This window comes from Falco punctatus (genome assembly GCF_963210335.1).
Source record: "Falco punctatus genome assembly, chromosome: Z".
Classification (NCBI taxonomy): domain Eukaryota; kingdom Metazoa; phylum Chordata; class Aves; order Falconiformes; family Falconidae; genus Falco; species Falco punctatus.
This window is the reverse complement of record NC_137586.1, coordinates 23501307-23517227: the sequence shown is the minus strand read 5'-3', so window position 1 is coordinate 23517227 and position 15921 is coordinate 23501307. Positions and strand designations below refer to the sequence as shown.

Below are 15921 nucleotides of genomic sequence, written 5' to 3'. Positions count from 1 at the left end.
CTCCTTTTATAATTTTCCAGATAATAAAATAAGATGGCAAAAAATAATCTGAGGATTTCTTGAGCCTTATCAGACAAGTACATTTGGTTTGCATTCATATTACCATTAGTCATGACTTACACTAAATGAGTCAAAAATTCTAGAAGCATTTCATAGTGGAAGACTTTTCCTGGTTTTGTTTGTCTGGGTATTTTGTCTTGCATTTGCTTTGGAGACATAAATTTTTGGTTAAATCCTACTGATGCTTTTTAGTTCTGGTGACTCAGTATTATTGTAGGCAACCTATTTCCTTACTTTGCTTTCATTTCTGGGGACTGGGTGTAGTCCATCTTACTTAGTGGAATTTCGACTGTGACTCCGAAAAAAGTAATTTTTTAAGGGATGTTGTGTTCTTCTGGTACCAGTAGCTGAAGGATTTTTCTGAGATGGCAATTTAGACATAGATAAAAGAACATGTCTTCAAGCAGGACTAGAAAATGGACGCATTTCTTCTAAACTTAAATTTTGATCCTCAAACTCTTGTTTATTTGCTAATACATTCTAGAGATTATGAAACAGCACAGGCACATTGGGTTTTGATATTTTTGACAAGGTCCTTTCAACCTTGTCTCTCTTCTGTTTGTTTTTGGCAGAATGTTAAGTCACTGAGAAGAAGAGATAAAGCACAAGTGGTTTTTAAGCACACAGCTATAAAGGGGTGTTGGCTTCTAGTTCCTGCTTAAAAATCATGCATTTTAGATGAAATATTTGTGAGAGAAAATACATGCAATATTCCATGGAATTTGGACCAGAACTGAGGAATCATGGTGATGATGCTGAAGACCTCACACACTCGTCGCTGTTTCTTTTTGGTCTCTATTTAGCATTAATACTGTTTTTGCAGTCCAGCCAGAGAGACAGAGAACTTTCTTCTCTCACTTAATTCCTTCCCCTAGTTTTATAGTAAGGCAGGTACTTAGGGTATTTGAGATTTGGAGTTAAAAGCCCATTCAGTATGAGGACATGAGGATGATTGAACCTGGCTGTTCTGTATCAAAATTCTTAGCACTGAACTGCTGTAGATAAGGAGGCAGCACCTTGACAGGAAAGGATAGGATAGGGAAGGAGAGGTGAAATTTCAGGGAAAGGGATTATGTACCCATTTTGCAGTTCTGGATTATAAACTCCAAGTGAAGGACCCATGTCTTTGCAGCCCAGTTTAAGATCCTAAATCTAAGCAGAGATAAGGTTTAGGATGAATCTGTCCACTCTGTATTGATTAGTTTAGGTGGCTCCCACTGAGAGATTTTCTTAAAGATCTTCTTTTGAGCGGGGGTGGGTGTGCATATATATATGTATATATACACACACGTACACCTTTACATATGTATAGGGAGTATCAATACCTTACATAGTGCTGTGGAACTGTTTTAAACTTTCTTAAATTAGGCAGAGATGCTTCAGGATTAGGCATACAACAGAGTTTGGATCACTTGAGTGATTTTTTCGAAAATTATTCTTAGGGTTTTTTATTTTTCCCCCAAATGTATACTAACCCGTTTTGGATGTGTGGACGGCCTTCAGTGTGTGCCTCTTGAATATTGCTTCATTTTGACATAGTATTATTTCCCAGATAATGTTTTGTCTCTCCAGCTGCTTTCATATTGAAAGGCAGTTCCACTTTTGACAGGTTTAGCATAATCTGAGTGTGAAGTTTATGCTATCAGAAACTAATCCTGGTCCACATACTGCAGATAGGCTTATGGGATACATGCCAATAGGGAATTCTACAACTGCTTGCAAAATCTTCTGGTCAGGTGTTAAAGAGGGACTGATATGGGGAAGGTCTTGAGTTTTGTTAGCACTTGTCTCTTCCCCTTTCTGTGGTTATGCTAATGTAAATGACAGTTCATAGTAGCAAAAAGGAAGGAAAGGGTGGGGGGGGACCAATATGAAGAAAGAAGGAAAAGCAGAGATCATCAAACCTGCTTCTTTTCAGATTACAGTATTGTTATTGGCTTGCAGTCAGAACAAGCAGAGAAATGATAAAAAGAGGAAAAACAAGAAATGTGTGAAAACAGAATTAAAATTTAAATAGGAAAGGAGAGAAAAGCATGCATCGTAGGAGAGGATAAAGTATTTCTATCTGAATAGCCCGGTTTCTATGGAGTCCAAGAAACCACTTCTCTACCAGTATGTTTATTGAGGAAAAATGTGTTCCTTGTAGCTCAGTAGTCTATAAGTGAGTTGGAAACAGAGAGTTTTGCTTTCGATTTCTGAAATGCACACTCAGGTTTGTTTCATAGTAGCACTGGATGTGGCGGACCTTTCTACTTTGCAGCAAAGTGCTTTTTATTCAAACCAACAGCCTAAATGCTGTTTTATATAAAAATAAATAGTAACGCTATAGTCTAAATGCAAATAGCAAAGGAAATCTACTTTTATCAAACTAAAACTTAAAAAAATTTTACTTAAGAAAGCAATCATCAGTCAGCTTGTTTGTGTTTCTAAACATTTTAAAATTATCATCTTGGGGAAAATTGTGATTATAGTTTTGTAAAACTATAAATATATTCTCCTGTTTTATGTTATAACGTATCTGACACTTTTATTGACTTTTAACTGAAGATTTTCGTTATGTATTTATATCAATATTTTTTCAGTGCACACCAAAGTGTGGCCCAGGATTCAAACACAGAATTGTACTCTGTAAAAGCAGCGATCTTTTAAAAACTTTTCCAGCTGCGCAATGCCAAGAGGAAAGCAAGCCACCAGTCCGCATCCGCTGTAGTTTAGGCCGATGTCCTCCTCCTCGCTGGGTTACTGGAGACTGGGGACAGGTAAGAGAGTTCATAGTATTTATTGCTGTTAAGTGTACTACATATTAGCATCTTCTAAGGATAAGATATTTCTGGAAATGGAGAAGAGGTGGTTCCCATGACTGAAACAGAAGCTTCTTCCCTTGTTTGGCTCATATTGAAATGTGATTCTGAATGATAATTGTCTGCTGAACTAGAAAGGATTTGCTGACAGCAATCTATTTTCTACTGGATGGGTTTCTGTATGTATTTTTTTAAAAAAATAAATAGTCCTAATTATAGGGGTTTTGGAAGGGGATTTTGATATACGTACAGCAATGATTCAAGGTTTACTATTTTTAAAATACATCTAGCTTCCCTGAGAAACATGATGGAAATATGAAGCCAATTCCTATTTTAGTAAGATAGGGGTGTGTATACATATATATTTTTTCCTATTTTAGTAAGATAGGTAGGTAGATAGACAGATAGATAGATAGATAGATATCTCCACCACAAAAAATTTGAGATCTATATAATTTTACATAAAATGTGCTAAATTACCAGACAGAGAGATAAATTGTTACAGGACAGGCTGAACATAGCTACCATTATGCAGTGTTTCTAAATATGATACACTGAGTTTGCTTCTTTCTTCGTTTTCGCATATGATTAAAGGCCTGTTTTAAAGTAATAAGTGGATGCTTTATTTTCTAAGTTTGTTGAGTAATGGCACTAATGAAAATAAAACAGTTCAGTTTAACTAACCAGGGTACAATCATTTGTGGTATTATGGCTTTTCTTTTATGGTAGCTGTCCAGATGCGCATTTATCTTAAATTGATATTGTACTAAACCCACTGTTTAGTTACAGAAATTAAAAATGTTTTGAAACAGCAAAGTATATATATTTTTAAAGATAGTTTCATTTTTCCTTAAATTTTGTAGCAGATTTGAAGTCTTGTTTTCCTTGTTTTTTCTTCTTTGTTCTAAAGTGATTATTGCTCTCTTGAAAACATGCACTTAAACTCAGACATGATATATGAAATAGTTTAAACTATACCTCAAATCTGAACTGTTCTGGGAGCCAACATTGCATTGTGGTTCTTTTTCTTTGAAAGACAAGTGTTCCCATATACTGTCAAAAAAAATATATCTAAACTATTTTATGAAAATTATGCTTTGTATTAACCAGATCTCTTCAGATGCCTGTCTTTTGTAAGGTTGTCCATTTATACTGTTCCTGATTGCTTTCCTGTTACCTTGTTCTATATTTAAAAATTGGATCCAAGTTGTTTTAGTTTTGTACCTTTCTTATTTCTAGTGTTCTGCACAGTGTGGTCTTGGGCAACAGATGAGAACAGTACAGTGCCTCTCATACACTGGACAAGCATCTAGCGAGTGTCCAGAAACACTTAGACCTCCATCAATGCAGCAGTGTGAAAGTAAATGTGACAATACTCCCATTTCCAACACAGAAGGTATGTCTGCCATCTTAATATAATGTTCTGTAAAGAGTAAAATGGCATGTATTACTGCATTAATTTATTAGTAAAAGTCTACATGACATCATCTCAGACTGTGTATGAATTTTTTATAATTAGTTTCTAATTAGTCATTGTAGTTCAAAGGTGAAGTCAATAAAAAGCTAAATGCAGGTTCTTTGTTTTAAAAAAAACACCCTTAAAATATGTAGCCTAAGTCATGGACAAAATACTATTGGTTTGTGTCATTAATTTTCCAGTCTCTTTATTGGTTTAATGGAAATGTCCGTAAGACCAGGGGGAGCATGATATAGTTCTCATCCCTGACGTGCTCCATCAGTGGTTAACATAACAGTGTAGTGGCAAAAATAGTTAATTACATATTCATTGAAAGACTGGGACCACAGATTTAGTGCTACACAATGTTTCAAGCCTGTTCTTATACTTTGACTTACTTGTCAGCTTCTACGTAACTTTTATTTTCTTGGACTGGTAATGACTGTTCAAAATAATTACATTTTTTTTACATGATACAGTCTAATTTAATCAGACTATTAACTAGCTTCATAATAACATATTTTTGCTAGAGGATATGTTAGATAATAATGTCAAAGTAAGCTTATTAATGTTTAGGAAAGGCTCCAGATCTGAACTCATAAATTGTCCAAACCAACCTATTAGGAAATGCTGTCTTCAAAGTAGAATTGGAGTGCTAGGCAGTAAAACCCCAAAGTTTCTTCACTGATTGTAGAAATTTAGAGTAGTTACTCACCAGATGAGTACATTCCATTTTGTGTGGAAGGGGAAGTGGAATAAAAAATTACCAAAACACACATGTCCAAAATTTAAGAAAGATTGCACAACAGCGTTAGGTCTTTTAAAACAATTATTCCCTAAATGTTGACATTTCCTAAATTTTGAGTAATTGACTGCAATGTCAATACCACTGCTCTTTTTAACATAACTAATCTCTGTGCGGTAAATAATGGAGTATCTTCTACACAGGTTCTCCAACTACATTGGAGTTCAATATCCTCTTTATATGGAACAAATACTCTGATTTTAAATATATTTTTTTTAAAAAAACAGGGGGGGTGGGGGGGCAGGGAGCAAATTTATGGTACAGTATTCCCAGATTTGGTATTCATTCAACACCTACTGTACCCGTTGAAGTTCACACCGTAGATTCAAAGTTGTCATAAAAGTCTGTCAAATGGAGATGTCTGTGATGAAATGGGAGCATACTAAAATCTCCCAGAAATACACTTTATTATTCAGTGTACAAGCACCGTAATTCACTGCTTGGAAATTTGATTTTAAACAGAGGCTTATCATTCCATGTTGTCATTTGAAAAGCATCTTCATAATAGAATTTTCCTTGCTTATTTTAATTCCCATTCTTATGCTTAGTACTCTCAAGTAATCTTTACATGATGATTATCAATCTAGGAAACTTTCTGCTCTTTAAAGCTCAAACGCTAAATGATACTTTATTTCCAAACAAAGATGATGACTTTTTCCAAAGTGGCAAAGTGGGCATGATTTAGTCCCAGTCTCCTCTTAATTTCAAGATGACAAGGTCATATTGTTATTTATATTCATTACATTAGTAATTCTTCAATATTATCAGGAAAAAATGCTAATCTCCTATAGATGAATACAATTAGGTGTTTACGGTGTGTGATATATGGACATTGGGCGGCCATACACTTCTTTAAAGTGGAACTGTGCAGGGTAACTGAACAGTAAGCCTGCTGGTCATAGTGAATTTGAGGGACCTACAGACTTCATTTGAAAATTTTTGGGGTCCACAAATAGAAATGTTGAAAATCACTTACACAGTATTCCAGATGGACTTCAGCTCTCTGGCCTGCACTCTGAGTGGGTCAGGCGTGAGCCACCTTACTGACAGCCATGCAGCCTCATTAGCACAGTTAGAAACAGAGATACAGCACAATCTCTTCCAACAGATACAGTTCCCAACATGTTGCCACTTAGCATCCCATTTTTGCTTATGTCCCACATTGAAGTTATTTACTGGAAACCACTGATCATTTTAAAATGGTTAAGTGGCTCAGATGGCTCAAAAGTAAATGTAATCTTGAAGATCATTTGGTAATCTAAAATACCTACATCCTTCCAGAAAATTGTTGCTGCAATCCATGAAGTAATAAGGGTGCCCTATCCCAAAATTAGATAAAGATTTTGTCTTCATGGTATTTTTTCAATACTTCTGTGAGTATTTCTTAAATACGTATTCTAACTTATACACATTTCAAAGCTGCTATTATATAATGAATATAAGAAGCATAAACTGAGGATTTGCACAATAATGTCTGTATATTGCATATTTTCTGCCTTAAAATAATCCTCTTGCACGCAAGGAGTTCGCATCTCTTGTTTTGGTGGTGTTAGCCTTTAAACAGAGAGGCATATCTTTTTCAGCATACAACAGATGACGGAAAGCTTGTTAGATTTCAAGAAGTAACTAATCCTAAAGAGCACAACTATTTTTTGAAAGATAATTCTGAGAAAGAAATATTTGAGTTCTGATATTTCTTCGAGGATGTATTTGTGAGAGGAGCATGCTGTGCCTGTACGCTCACTCCTGTCTCTCTCCCGGTGCAGTGGGGTGTGAACTGTGTATCAGCATTTGGGTTTCGGGAAGGAGTCAGGTCTCTGGGAGGGAGTGTTCTGCCCGGTGGGAATGTGCGTACATAGTGGAGCATACCTGCTCACATGCGGAGACTTTGTCTGTATGCCACACGTAGCATCGCCTCGTGCTTTGGGCCCCAGTGTGGACCAAAAGCAACTTCATCTCCAGATCACTGATTTGCAGCAGGGGGATTGTAGCTGAGGGGATTCCCTTCCCATTTCAAACCCCAGCAAACCACCTGATTCCCTTCACTTACCAAACTCCAGTGATCACTGCCTGTGGAACCCGTTACACAATTCCTGCACAATTTAATTTCGCTAACCCAAGCAAAGAATGTACATGATTTTGAGGAAGCTTGAGCCACTTTGCAGTATAATGACCATGTTGGTAAAGTTTGGAGGAAAGTGCAGGTTGTTTACATAAAATAAGACTCAAAATTTTGGGGATACAGAAATAGTAAAAGGAAGTTATGATACATCGTGTCACATTTTACATCTGCTTTAGCTCTTTGTTTTCTTTGACTTGTGTTTTAGAATTTTGTAGATAGGGTTTTGACAGGCTGCCACTGAGGAGGGTAACATACATTTGCTGCTAGAAGTGAACTACAGGCAGCAGGTACCACATGATTTGAAATGTATTCAGAATTATTTTATTGTCTTAAGTACATATATACACACACACATTTGCTGAGTCTAGACTGCTAAAGGGCATCTGAAACTTCACCTGAAATTCTATTTTATCTCTATTTATGTCATTTCAGTTTTCCTTGTGCTTTGTGTGGTATGTCTTTGTAGTCTCTTTTAGCTGAAAGGCACAGTGACTTTCTGTGACTTTATTACTGTAATGTGATAGTAAATATCATAATATTGTCTGATCTAGCCACAAAAGTTCAGGAAGGGAGAGTTTAATATGTTTAGCTTTCTGAAACTTATTAACAGTAGTTACTAGGAACAAAAAGGCCTCTGCTAAACCTCTTCCATTCAACCACAGTCCTATGAAGAATAGGCTACTTCATCAGCCACTGTATCTATTTCAAAACTGATTTTTAAAACAGAAGTTGTGGGCAACTTCCAGAATATTGTCTCACTGCTGTCCAAATGGCATTGGCTGGACAGGTTCCAGTTTTAGTCAAAAGGAAGAATAACTCAAAGAAACATGAAATAGGATAATTTCAAATCCTACTTTTAGCAGAAATGCAGTTAGTGGCTTTACCTGTATTTGACTAAATGCAATGTGTATGAGGTTATTTTTGGGGCTGAGTGAACTTTTTACTTCTCATCAAGATGAAGTGAACCTTTTTATTCCTTACTTCATTTATAATTTACCATCTGTCTCCTATATTCCCAGTCTTCACAAACACAAGGACCTGAAATATTTCTTGGAGAAATATTTGACCTCTTTTGGAAGGTTTTTGAAACAGTGAAACACAATGACTGTGTATGATAGAGAAACATGTCTCTTTCAACCAGCTACCCCAGATGTCTTTTCTCCTGGTGCCCAACTCTGTTTCCAAATTGAGAATTTAAAAATCAGGAAAGTAGTGCATAAAACATTGGGTTAGTGAAATTAAAAAATACCATTCAGTACAGATACTAGGGTTCAGCCTCACTGCTGCTAGCCTAGGTTCCAATACTAAAAATCCTCATCTGCACTTGACTTGCTACTGTAGTACTGTATTGGGTCTTGCTGGGCCCCACAGCAGCCCTCACAGTGCTGTGCTTGGTTTGGTAGCTGGAAAGGTGGTGATAACACACCAGGGTTCTGGCTGCTGCTGAGCAGGGCTCACCCCGCATCAAGGCTGTCTCTCCAACCTTCCCCTCATCCTCACCAGTCGGGGGGGGAGAAGGGGGCAAGATATCGGGAGGGGACATAGCCAGGACAGCTGACCCAAAGTGACCAGGGGGATATTCCATACCATGTAACGTCTGCTCAGATATAAAAGCTAAGGAGAAAGGAGAAGGACAAGCGGGGGGGGCATTCATTGTTTATGGCGATTGTCTTCTGGAGAAACTGCTACAGGTACTGAAGCCCTGCTTCCTGGAAAGTGGCTGAGCATCGTCTGCTGGTGGGAAATAGAGAATAACAACTATTTTCTTTTGCTTCCGTGCATGTGACTTCTGCTGTTGCTTCATTAAACTGCCTTTATCTTGACCCACAAGGGGTTTTTTCACCTTATTTTCTCCCCCCTCTATTCTGCTGAGGAGGGGAGTGATAGAGCAGCTTGGTGGGCACCTGACATCCAGCCAATGTCAACCCCATCACATGTATGCTTGCAGCATGAATGCATCATCCATAACTACATGTTCCAACACAAAAATTACATACTAGGAAACTCTATGCAGAACAACACAAACAGAAAGAGCTGAAAAATGGTACATGCTGATTGTCTTTGTTTCACTACTACTTTTTTCTTTTCTTGCCTGTTCGGTGTGTCTGTTGTCTCTTTCACGTTTGGCTTACAGACATCTTGGAGTCAAGGGTTGTTGTTTTGTTATGCCTTAGAGCAACAACATCCTGCCCTCCAGTCTGCACTTCTAGATATGAAATCAATACAAAGTAATGATAATGGTCGAAGTACTGTTAGTTCATACCCTTTTCACATTATCTTTATAGCTATTGCAATTTGAGAAAGATTGTAGGAAGAAGCCAGTATCAAATCCAACCTGAAAAGTAAAAACTTAGAGCTTTCTTTTGAGACAAATCATCTGAGAAAATGAATCTTAATTTCATTCTTCCCATCACTTAATTTTTGTTATTCAAACTTGGGGGTTTACTTTTTCTCTGTATACATCTCTTCCATCTTCCTACACGTGAAGCAAAGCTCCTTGCCAAAGTCCTATTTTAGTATCAGTCTGGAAGGAACTGTGCAAATGCTTTTAACTAAAAATCCCCTATTGGGCATCTGTCATAATATTCACTCCAGTGCAAAGGAAATCTGCAGCAGCAACATCTGAGTTGTAGAACCAGAACGTGCCCCTGACCTCACAGATGCAGCTTTATCTCCAGCTATATCAGCATAAAAACTGGGAATGGGCCAAACTATTCCATTCTGTATTCACACCTTCTTTACACAGAAAGGAAACTTAGCTAGAGGAGAACCACAGTGTATTCCAGCAGTGCTCCTGTAACGTACCCCCACAAGTCACTTTAGATACAACCTGTGTGGGACAGAAAAGGAATCCTTCCTCCACATGGTTGAGCTTTTGTTCTTCCGGGGAGAGTTACCTGCCAGTATGACGGGCTGCTAAGGCAGTAAGCCCAGCATATAGGGAAAAGGCAACTATGAAAAAAAACTCTTACATGTCTGTTATGGGCATAGTAATGGCTTTTTCTTCTACGTAAAAGAAATTGTGGATGTATGGAACAAAGCCTAAAACATAATCCACCATTCAGTCCAGTCAACGAACTCGCACTGTTGGTGCATTTATTCATAACACTCATCATTTTCCCCATCCCTGTTAGCTGCAGTGCCCTTTCTGTTTCAAGGATTCGTACAAATGCAGAGGCATGGTACCAAATAGCGTGAATTGTTTGGATAACCTCTCATGGATGGGTAAAATAACTCCTGAGAAAAAGCTGTAAAAGCATTGTAAGAAAAATTACTTGTATTTCCTAGCTGTCTAAAGTGATCATTTATCCCAATAAATGTTAATTCTTCCAAGACAAAGCGGGCACACTTCTAAATGTCTGGGGGAGAAGCCCTGCAAACATGTTTATGGCTTTTTAAAATATATTGTGTGCACAGCGCTGGACTAGAAAGAGTAGTTACAAACAGGGCAAGGTGGCTGGATAGAGAAGCAACATGTTAAACGTAAAATTTTCATCATAATTTAATTTTTATTTCTGATTTTTTCTCTTTAATGCTTTTAATTATTAGAGTGCAAAGATGTGAACAAAGTGGCATATTGCCCACTGGTGCTGAAGTTCAAGTTCTGCAGTCGAGCATACTTCAGACAGATGTGCTGCAAGACCTGCCAAGGACACTGACCCACAGAAAGCACAAGAATGTGCCTTGTTATTACCATTGTGGAAGAGTGTCAGAGTGTCCATTGAAGAGAGTCACACAACGCAATGAGATTGACGTCCTTGCAAATGCATTACCCTGTGGAAAACGTAACCACTGGTCAGCCCCAGCTGACAGGATTTCAATATTATTTTAACTTCTGTGAAGTGGGATTTATTAATCCAAAGTGCTGGACACAGTATAAGGAGGGCATGCCAAATTGGAAAGATCCACACAACACATATAGAATAGCTTACTGTGGAACATTTGTGTTCTTTTGACTAAATCCAATAGTCTGTTTACCTCCTTGGACCATTAAAATAATTTTTATTATGGACTTAGCAATGACACTGAATCCATTTGTATTTAAAACTGTTTAAAATGTAGCTGTTATGACTTGGTCTACTATGAAAGTAAAGAAGAATCAAAAAAAAATTTTAAGTCATAGCTTAAAAATGTTAACTATTTTATCTCACAACACAGCACCACAATTTAAATTATAAAATGAGCTTGGAAATGTTATTTAAGGAGCAGAAATTAAAAAAAAAAATATGTATTTTTCTTTCATTCCACCTAATTCCCTTTGGAGTAATCCATATTTCCTGAATACTGCTGTGAGCCATATATAAAGCTATACTAAACCGAACAACCATGAGGGACTTAGTTTTAAGAGGTGCAACAGTTATTGCAGTGGTGCATGAAATACAAGTGTGCTATGAAACGAAATTAAATCTGTGTTGCAGGTTTATAGCCATCTTACCATTGTACAAGTGAAGCTGAGATTTCCACTGAAAGGGAACATATTTCAAAATCATGGAGGAGGCAGACTCCCAGCAGTGGTGAAGACCATGTTGCCAGCTGCTTCACTACTGCTATATAGGTTGCTTAGAACTTACACTTTTGTTTACAACACCAGCCACAAAGAAGAAACAACTTTGTGGGCATCTAGATCTGTTTTTCTTGTTACTTATGATTCTCCAAAACTAAGGAATTCCAGTGCAAAAGATAAGCAAACTGTGTAATAGCAACCATCCTTTGCAAAGCTGAAAGTCAAAATGGATTCTCGGTATTCCCTTCTTTGATACCATAGCAGAAGTACATTTGTTTGTGAGGAAGAATACGTGAATGTGCAGTTCAGGCGAACCCATCCGCATGGGCAAAGTTTACAACCAAAGAATAAACAACTCATGGAGGTATCTAGGTTGTGTTCAAATGAGAAGTGAAAAGTGTGCTTGAGCCAAGAGGCCTGTTGGACTATCAGGAGTAAGGCACACTGGAAAAAGGGTGGCTAGAATGAAGTCTAGCCACCTTACCCTAAATGCCCAGGTACATATTTAGAGCTAGACCATACTTAAAGCTAGGGGCAGTTTTCAGCATGAGACTGGAACAAACCCATGCCTCTGGATTAGTAACCAGATACCTTAACTATTCTGCTGCCATACTCCACTTATTTTGTTATTACCACATTTTTAATAGTCACCAAATACTTGGCTTTTTAAATGTGAAACCAAACATTCAGGAATCTACTATAAAAAAGCTAATTGTCTTGTTCCTCTTCCCTTTCACTTTTCAGTAACAGACTCAATAAGGAGGTAAGAAAAGTAGGTACTTGTTTATATTAATATATTGTACTTGAACACTTGCATTTTGCAGCAGGTACTTGATGAAGTGCTTTTGTGTCCAGCTATGCCTCCTTTGTTGTAATGCAATTAAAATTACGTGAACAATGTGTTACAAATTCTAACTCAAGTAGCACTTTTTAAAAAAAGTACTCTTTTCCATGAAAAATAATTCCAAAATACAAGATTGAAGCGTACCAGTGTATTTTACCAATAACAAGCCAAATGTGTTGCACACTATTTACTAATGTGAATTAACATGGAACAATAAGTATTGTTAACAGGATTCATACTATGAAATCCCTCCAACATATTGACAGTCTGTCCGTGGGGTTTTGTGTAGCCCATGTGTTCATGACCATCAGATTCCTGTCATCTGCTACCTCTTGCCATTATTTCCACTTCTGTAGGCCTGTGACCAGTGGAATTCATTTTCAGTTGGCTCATATGTATTCACATATGCTTATCTGCTGCTCTCATCACCATGTAAACAACTCCTGTTAAAACTGACACCAGTAAATAAAAAACCCCACAGTCTTTGGGAGTTGCACATAGACATTAAGGGCAATATGCAGTCCTTCTCTGTTAAGTGAATCGACTTTGTATATTCTTTTGACAAAACACCTTGGTGCTAGCATGTCCTGGCTAGGTCAAAAATACAATGAAAGGGAAAGGGGTTGCTATGGCATTCCCTAAGCAACAGACTTCTTTGTATCAGGGTCCAATTTTCTCCAGGGCATGATTTTGTTTATCAGCTAATGTGTCTTTTCAGCTAACAGGAAAAGGGTTTTCTATGTATTCGAAAGAAGCTTTTTTTTTTTTTTTTACCTCACTTAGGACATTAAAATTGAAAGGAGTGTTTCCAAAGACACATTTTGCTCTCTTACTGGTGCTAGAACACTAGGGAGTCTGATGTTTACTCTACAACTTTACAGCTCTGAGGTTGGAATTTAAAGAACTCCCTGGAGCAAGGTTGAATTGTATTGTTAAAGGGAAAACACAGAATGTATGTGGATTTACAAACTAAGCAACACTTCAGACTAAGACTGAAAAATTAAACATAATTCAAAGAGAAATAATTGGTTTCCACAGCACAGTTCATTGCTGCTGCTACACTGTAGCCATCTATGTAATCTAAGCTAAATAGTGTTATATTCCTAAATAGTGACAAAAGGACTATTTGTATAGGCTATAAATATGGCAGGCCTAGAATCAAATAGTAGAATATGAAATACAGAAATCAATCTGATGCCAGTACTTCCACTGAGCAACACTATCAGCTAGAAGAAGATCAAAACAGAAAGAAAAATCTAGAGATTAACCCCTCAAGGTGTATACACCCAAAAATAGTCCATTTCATTAGGAACTTTGTAATGGAGTGAATGTCACATAGATATCCTTAATAATACAGACTGAAATTACCTTTGTATTATTGTGATTAGTTGCTTATTATTTTATACTCAGTATTAATGTGGTACACTGTTACTTTATTATTTTTGCTTTTGTAAATTATATTCTAATTTATTGTCAAGTTTCTTAACACTTGTTCTACATGCATTCTCCTGCTTGTAATGAAAAAAAATATTGTAACACTTGATGCAGTGAAATTCCACACCAGCCACAGATTTGTTTTTAACATAGATAATTTAGTAAAATAAAACTGCAGCTTTTAAGAATGATACCCATGGTACAGTTGTCTATTCCCTGATTTAACAGTTAATAGAATTCTGTATGCTTACCATTTGCTTCATCAGATGCATCAAAATATATACAAGATGTTTTCTTTCAAGTAACATCTATATGTTATGCTACAATCCTGTCCTTGGCAGCAGCAATGTTTGTCATATATCAGCAAAAAAAAAAGGAAAAGGAAAAGTCAAGACCGTGGTCATGTACATTGTTAGATGATATTTTAGCCTAAGCAATAATGTAGATCAAGAATTAAATTAATGGCAGCAAAAATATCCTGTACTTCTTGGAATGATTTGATTAACAGCTAGTCAATAATAACAATAAAATGTCCTTCTTGCATTGAGCTTTTAAGGTTTTATCTGAAGTTTATCTGAAGACATGTTGGTTTTTAATATAAAGAAGAAAATTAGAAGACTTGGTGCCACTGTTGCTGAGAGATGATTCTTATCTGTTCCAGTAAAAAAACCTTGTATGGAGATCTCTGATCAAGTCCTATGAAATACTTCTTGTTTCTCAGTTAAAATCTCCTTTCTGATACAGTGAAAATCACCCTACTATTATGAGTAGGCTGTTAAAAGTAGAGAAGTTTCATTATTCTGATAAGGTGTTTACTAATTTTGGTTATTCTTTTTTATTCTGTTTACAAAAAAGAATTAAAAAAAACAATTACCTGTTTTAAAGGTACAGGTATTTCTACTTGTGCTTTGTCACAAAGTTTTATTGCCCTACAGATTTGAAGTTAAAGATGGCATAGTCTTAGTAAATAACAGTCTAATAACAGTTTCCTCTGTTATTCCAAAACTGTTGACTTTCCTCCCATACATTGACACTACAAGTTACTACCCGATAGGTTTCCCGCTATTCGGTTTTTAGTGTTATTCTTTCCCCCTGGAGTGTTTGTATTTTGAATGATAATGACAAACTGGGTACACCGAAACAGATGTTGTTGTGTTCCCCTCTTTTCCTCTTCCTCCTCCTGCCTTAAACCTACCATCACCCATGCTGACTACAGAATTCCTGACACACAACATACCCTTCAGTCTTCTGAAAATGTGCTCTTCCTGCACCTAAACTTCCTTCTGGAGCCAACCCTGCAATTACAATTCTCTGTTACGCTTTTTCAGTTTATTTCTTGAGGCAGTGGACATTACTTTTCCTGAGATACTGGCTTTTCCTTTCCCTCATTTCCCTAGCTATAGCCCACAGCAGTTCCTTCATCAGTAAGCTCCCTGTTCTCTCTGAAGCCATCTGACCTACAAGAGACACTTTTAAATATCCTCTGTAGAATGCTGAAACAGGCCCTGGTTATTTTGCTAACTTATTTGTTATTTTTTATTACTAGGAACTAAGATCCAGGACTCTTCTGTGGAGGTTTACTGCAGCAGACTTTGGATGAGTCCTGTGAGCCTCATCTGGACTCAGCCAGTCATCAATCTAAGGGTCTTAAGAGAAGACCATTACTAAGCCGAGGCTGTCATTCTGCAAGAAGTGACACCCTATCTGGCCATCTTCCCTTACCCACAAACAACAATTAGGTGGAAGGGATGGATCATTGCTTCTGTGTGGTCCCTCCAATTTTTGTCCTAGACAGAACAGTGTAAGAGCATTTGCATGCAGTAATCAGGATGGAATCCCAAACAGATTTATAAGGGCTCAGTCAGCCACAGAACAACGTTCACTATAGTACTAGC

General features: G+C 37.1%; 1 protein-coding gene across 5 annotated transcripts in view; it reads left to right on the top strand.

Annotated features, from left to right (window-relative positions):
- ADAMTS6 (ADAM metallopeptidase with thrombospondin type 1 motif 6) overlaps window positions 1-14217 on the top strand; it is a 186698-nt gene extending 172481 nt beyond the window's left edge. For all 5 annotated transcript variants that reach the window (XM_080372810.1, XM_080372811.1, XM_080372812.1 and 2 more), the window contains 3 exons: window positions 2643-2819; window positions 4101-4257; window positions 10794-14217. In XM_080372810.1, coding sequence (XP_080228936.1) covers window positions 2643-2819; window positions 4101-4257; window positions 10794-10903 — 444 coding nt within the window. In that variant the 3' untranslated portion in view covers window positions 10904-14217. The remainder of the gene's footprint in view (window positions 1-2642; window positions 2820-4100; window positions 4258-10793) is intronic.
- Window positions 14218-15921: the final 1704 nt, after the last annotated feature.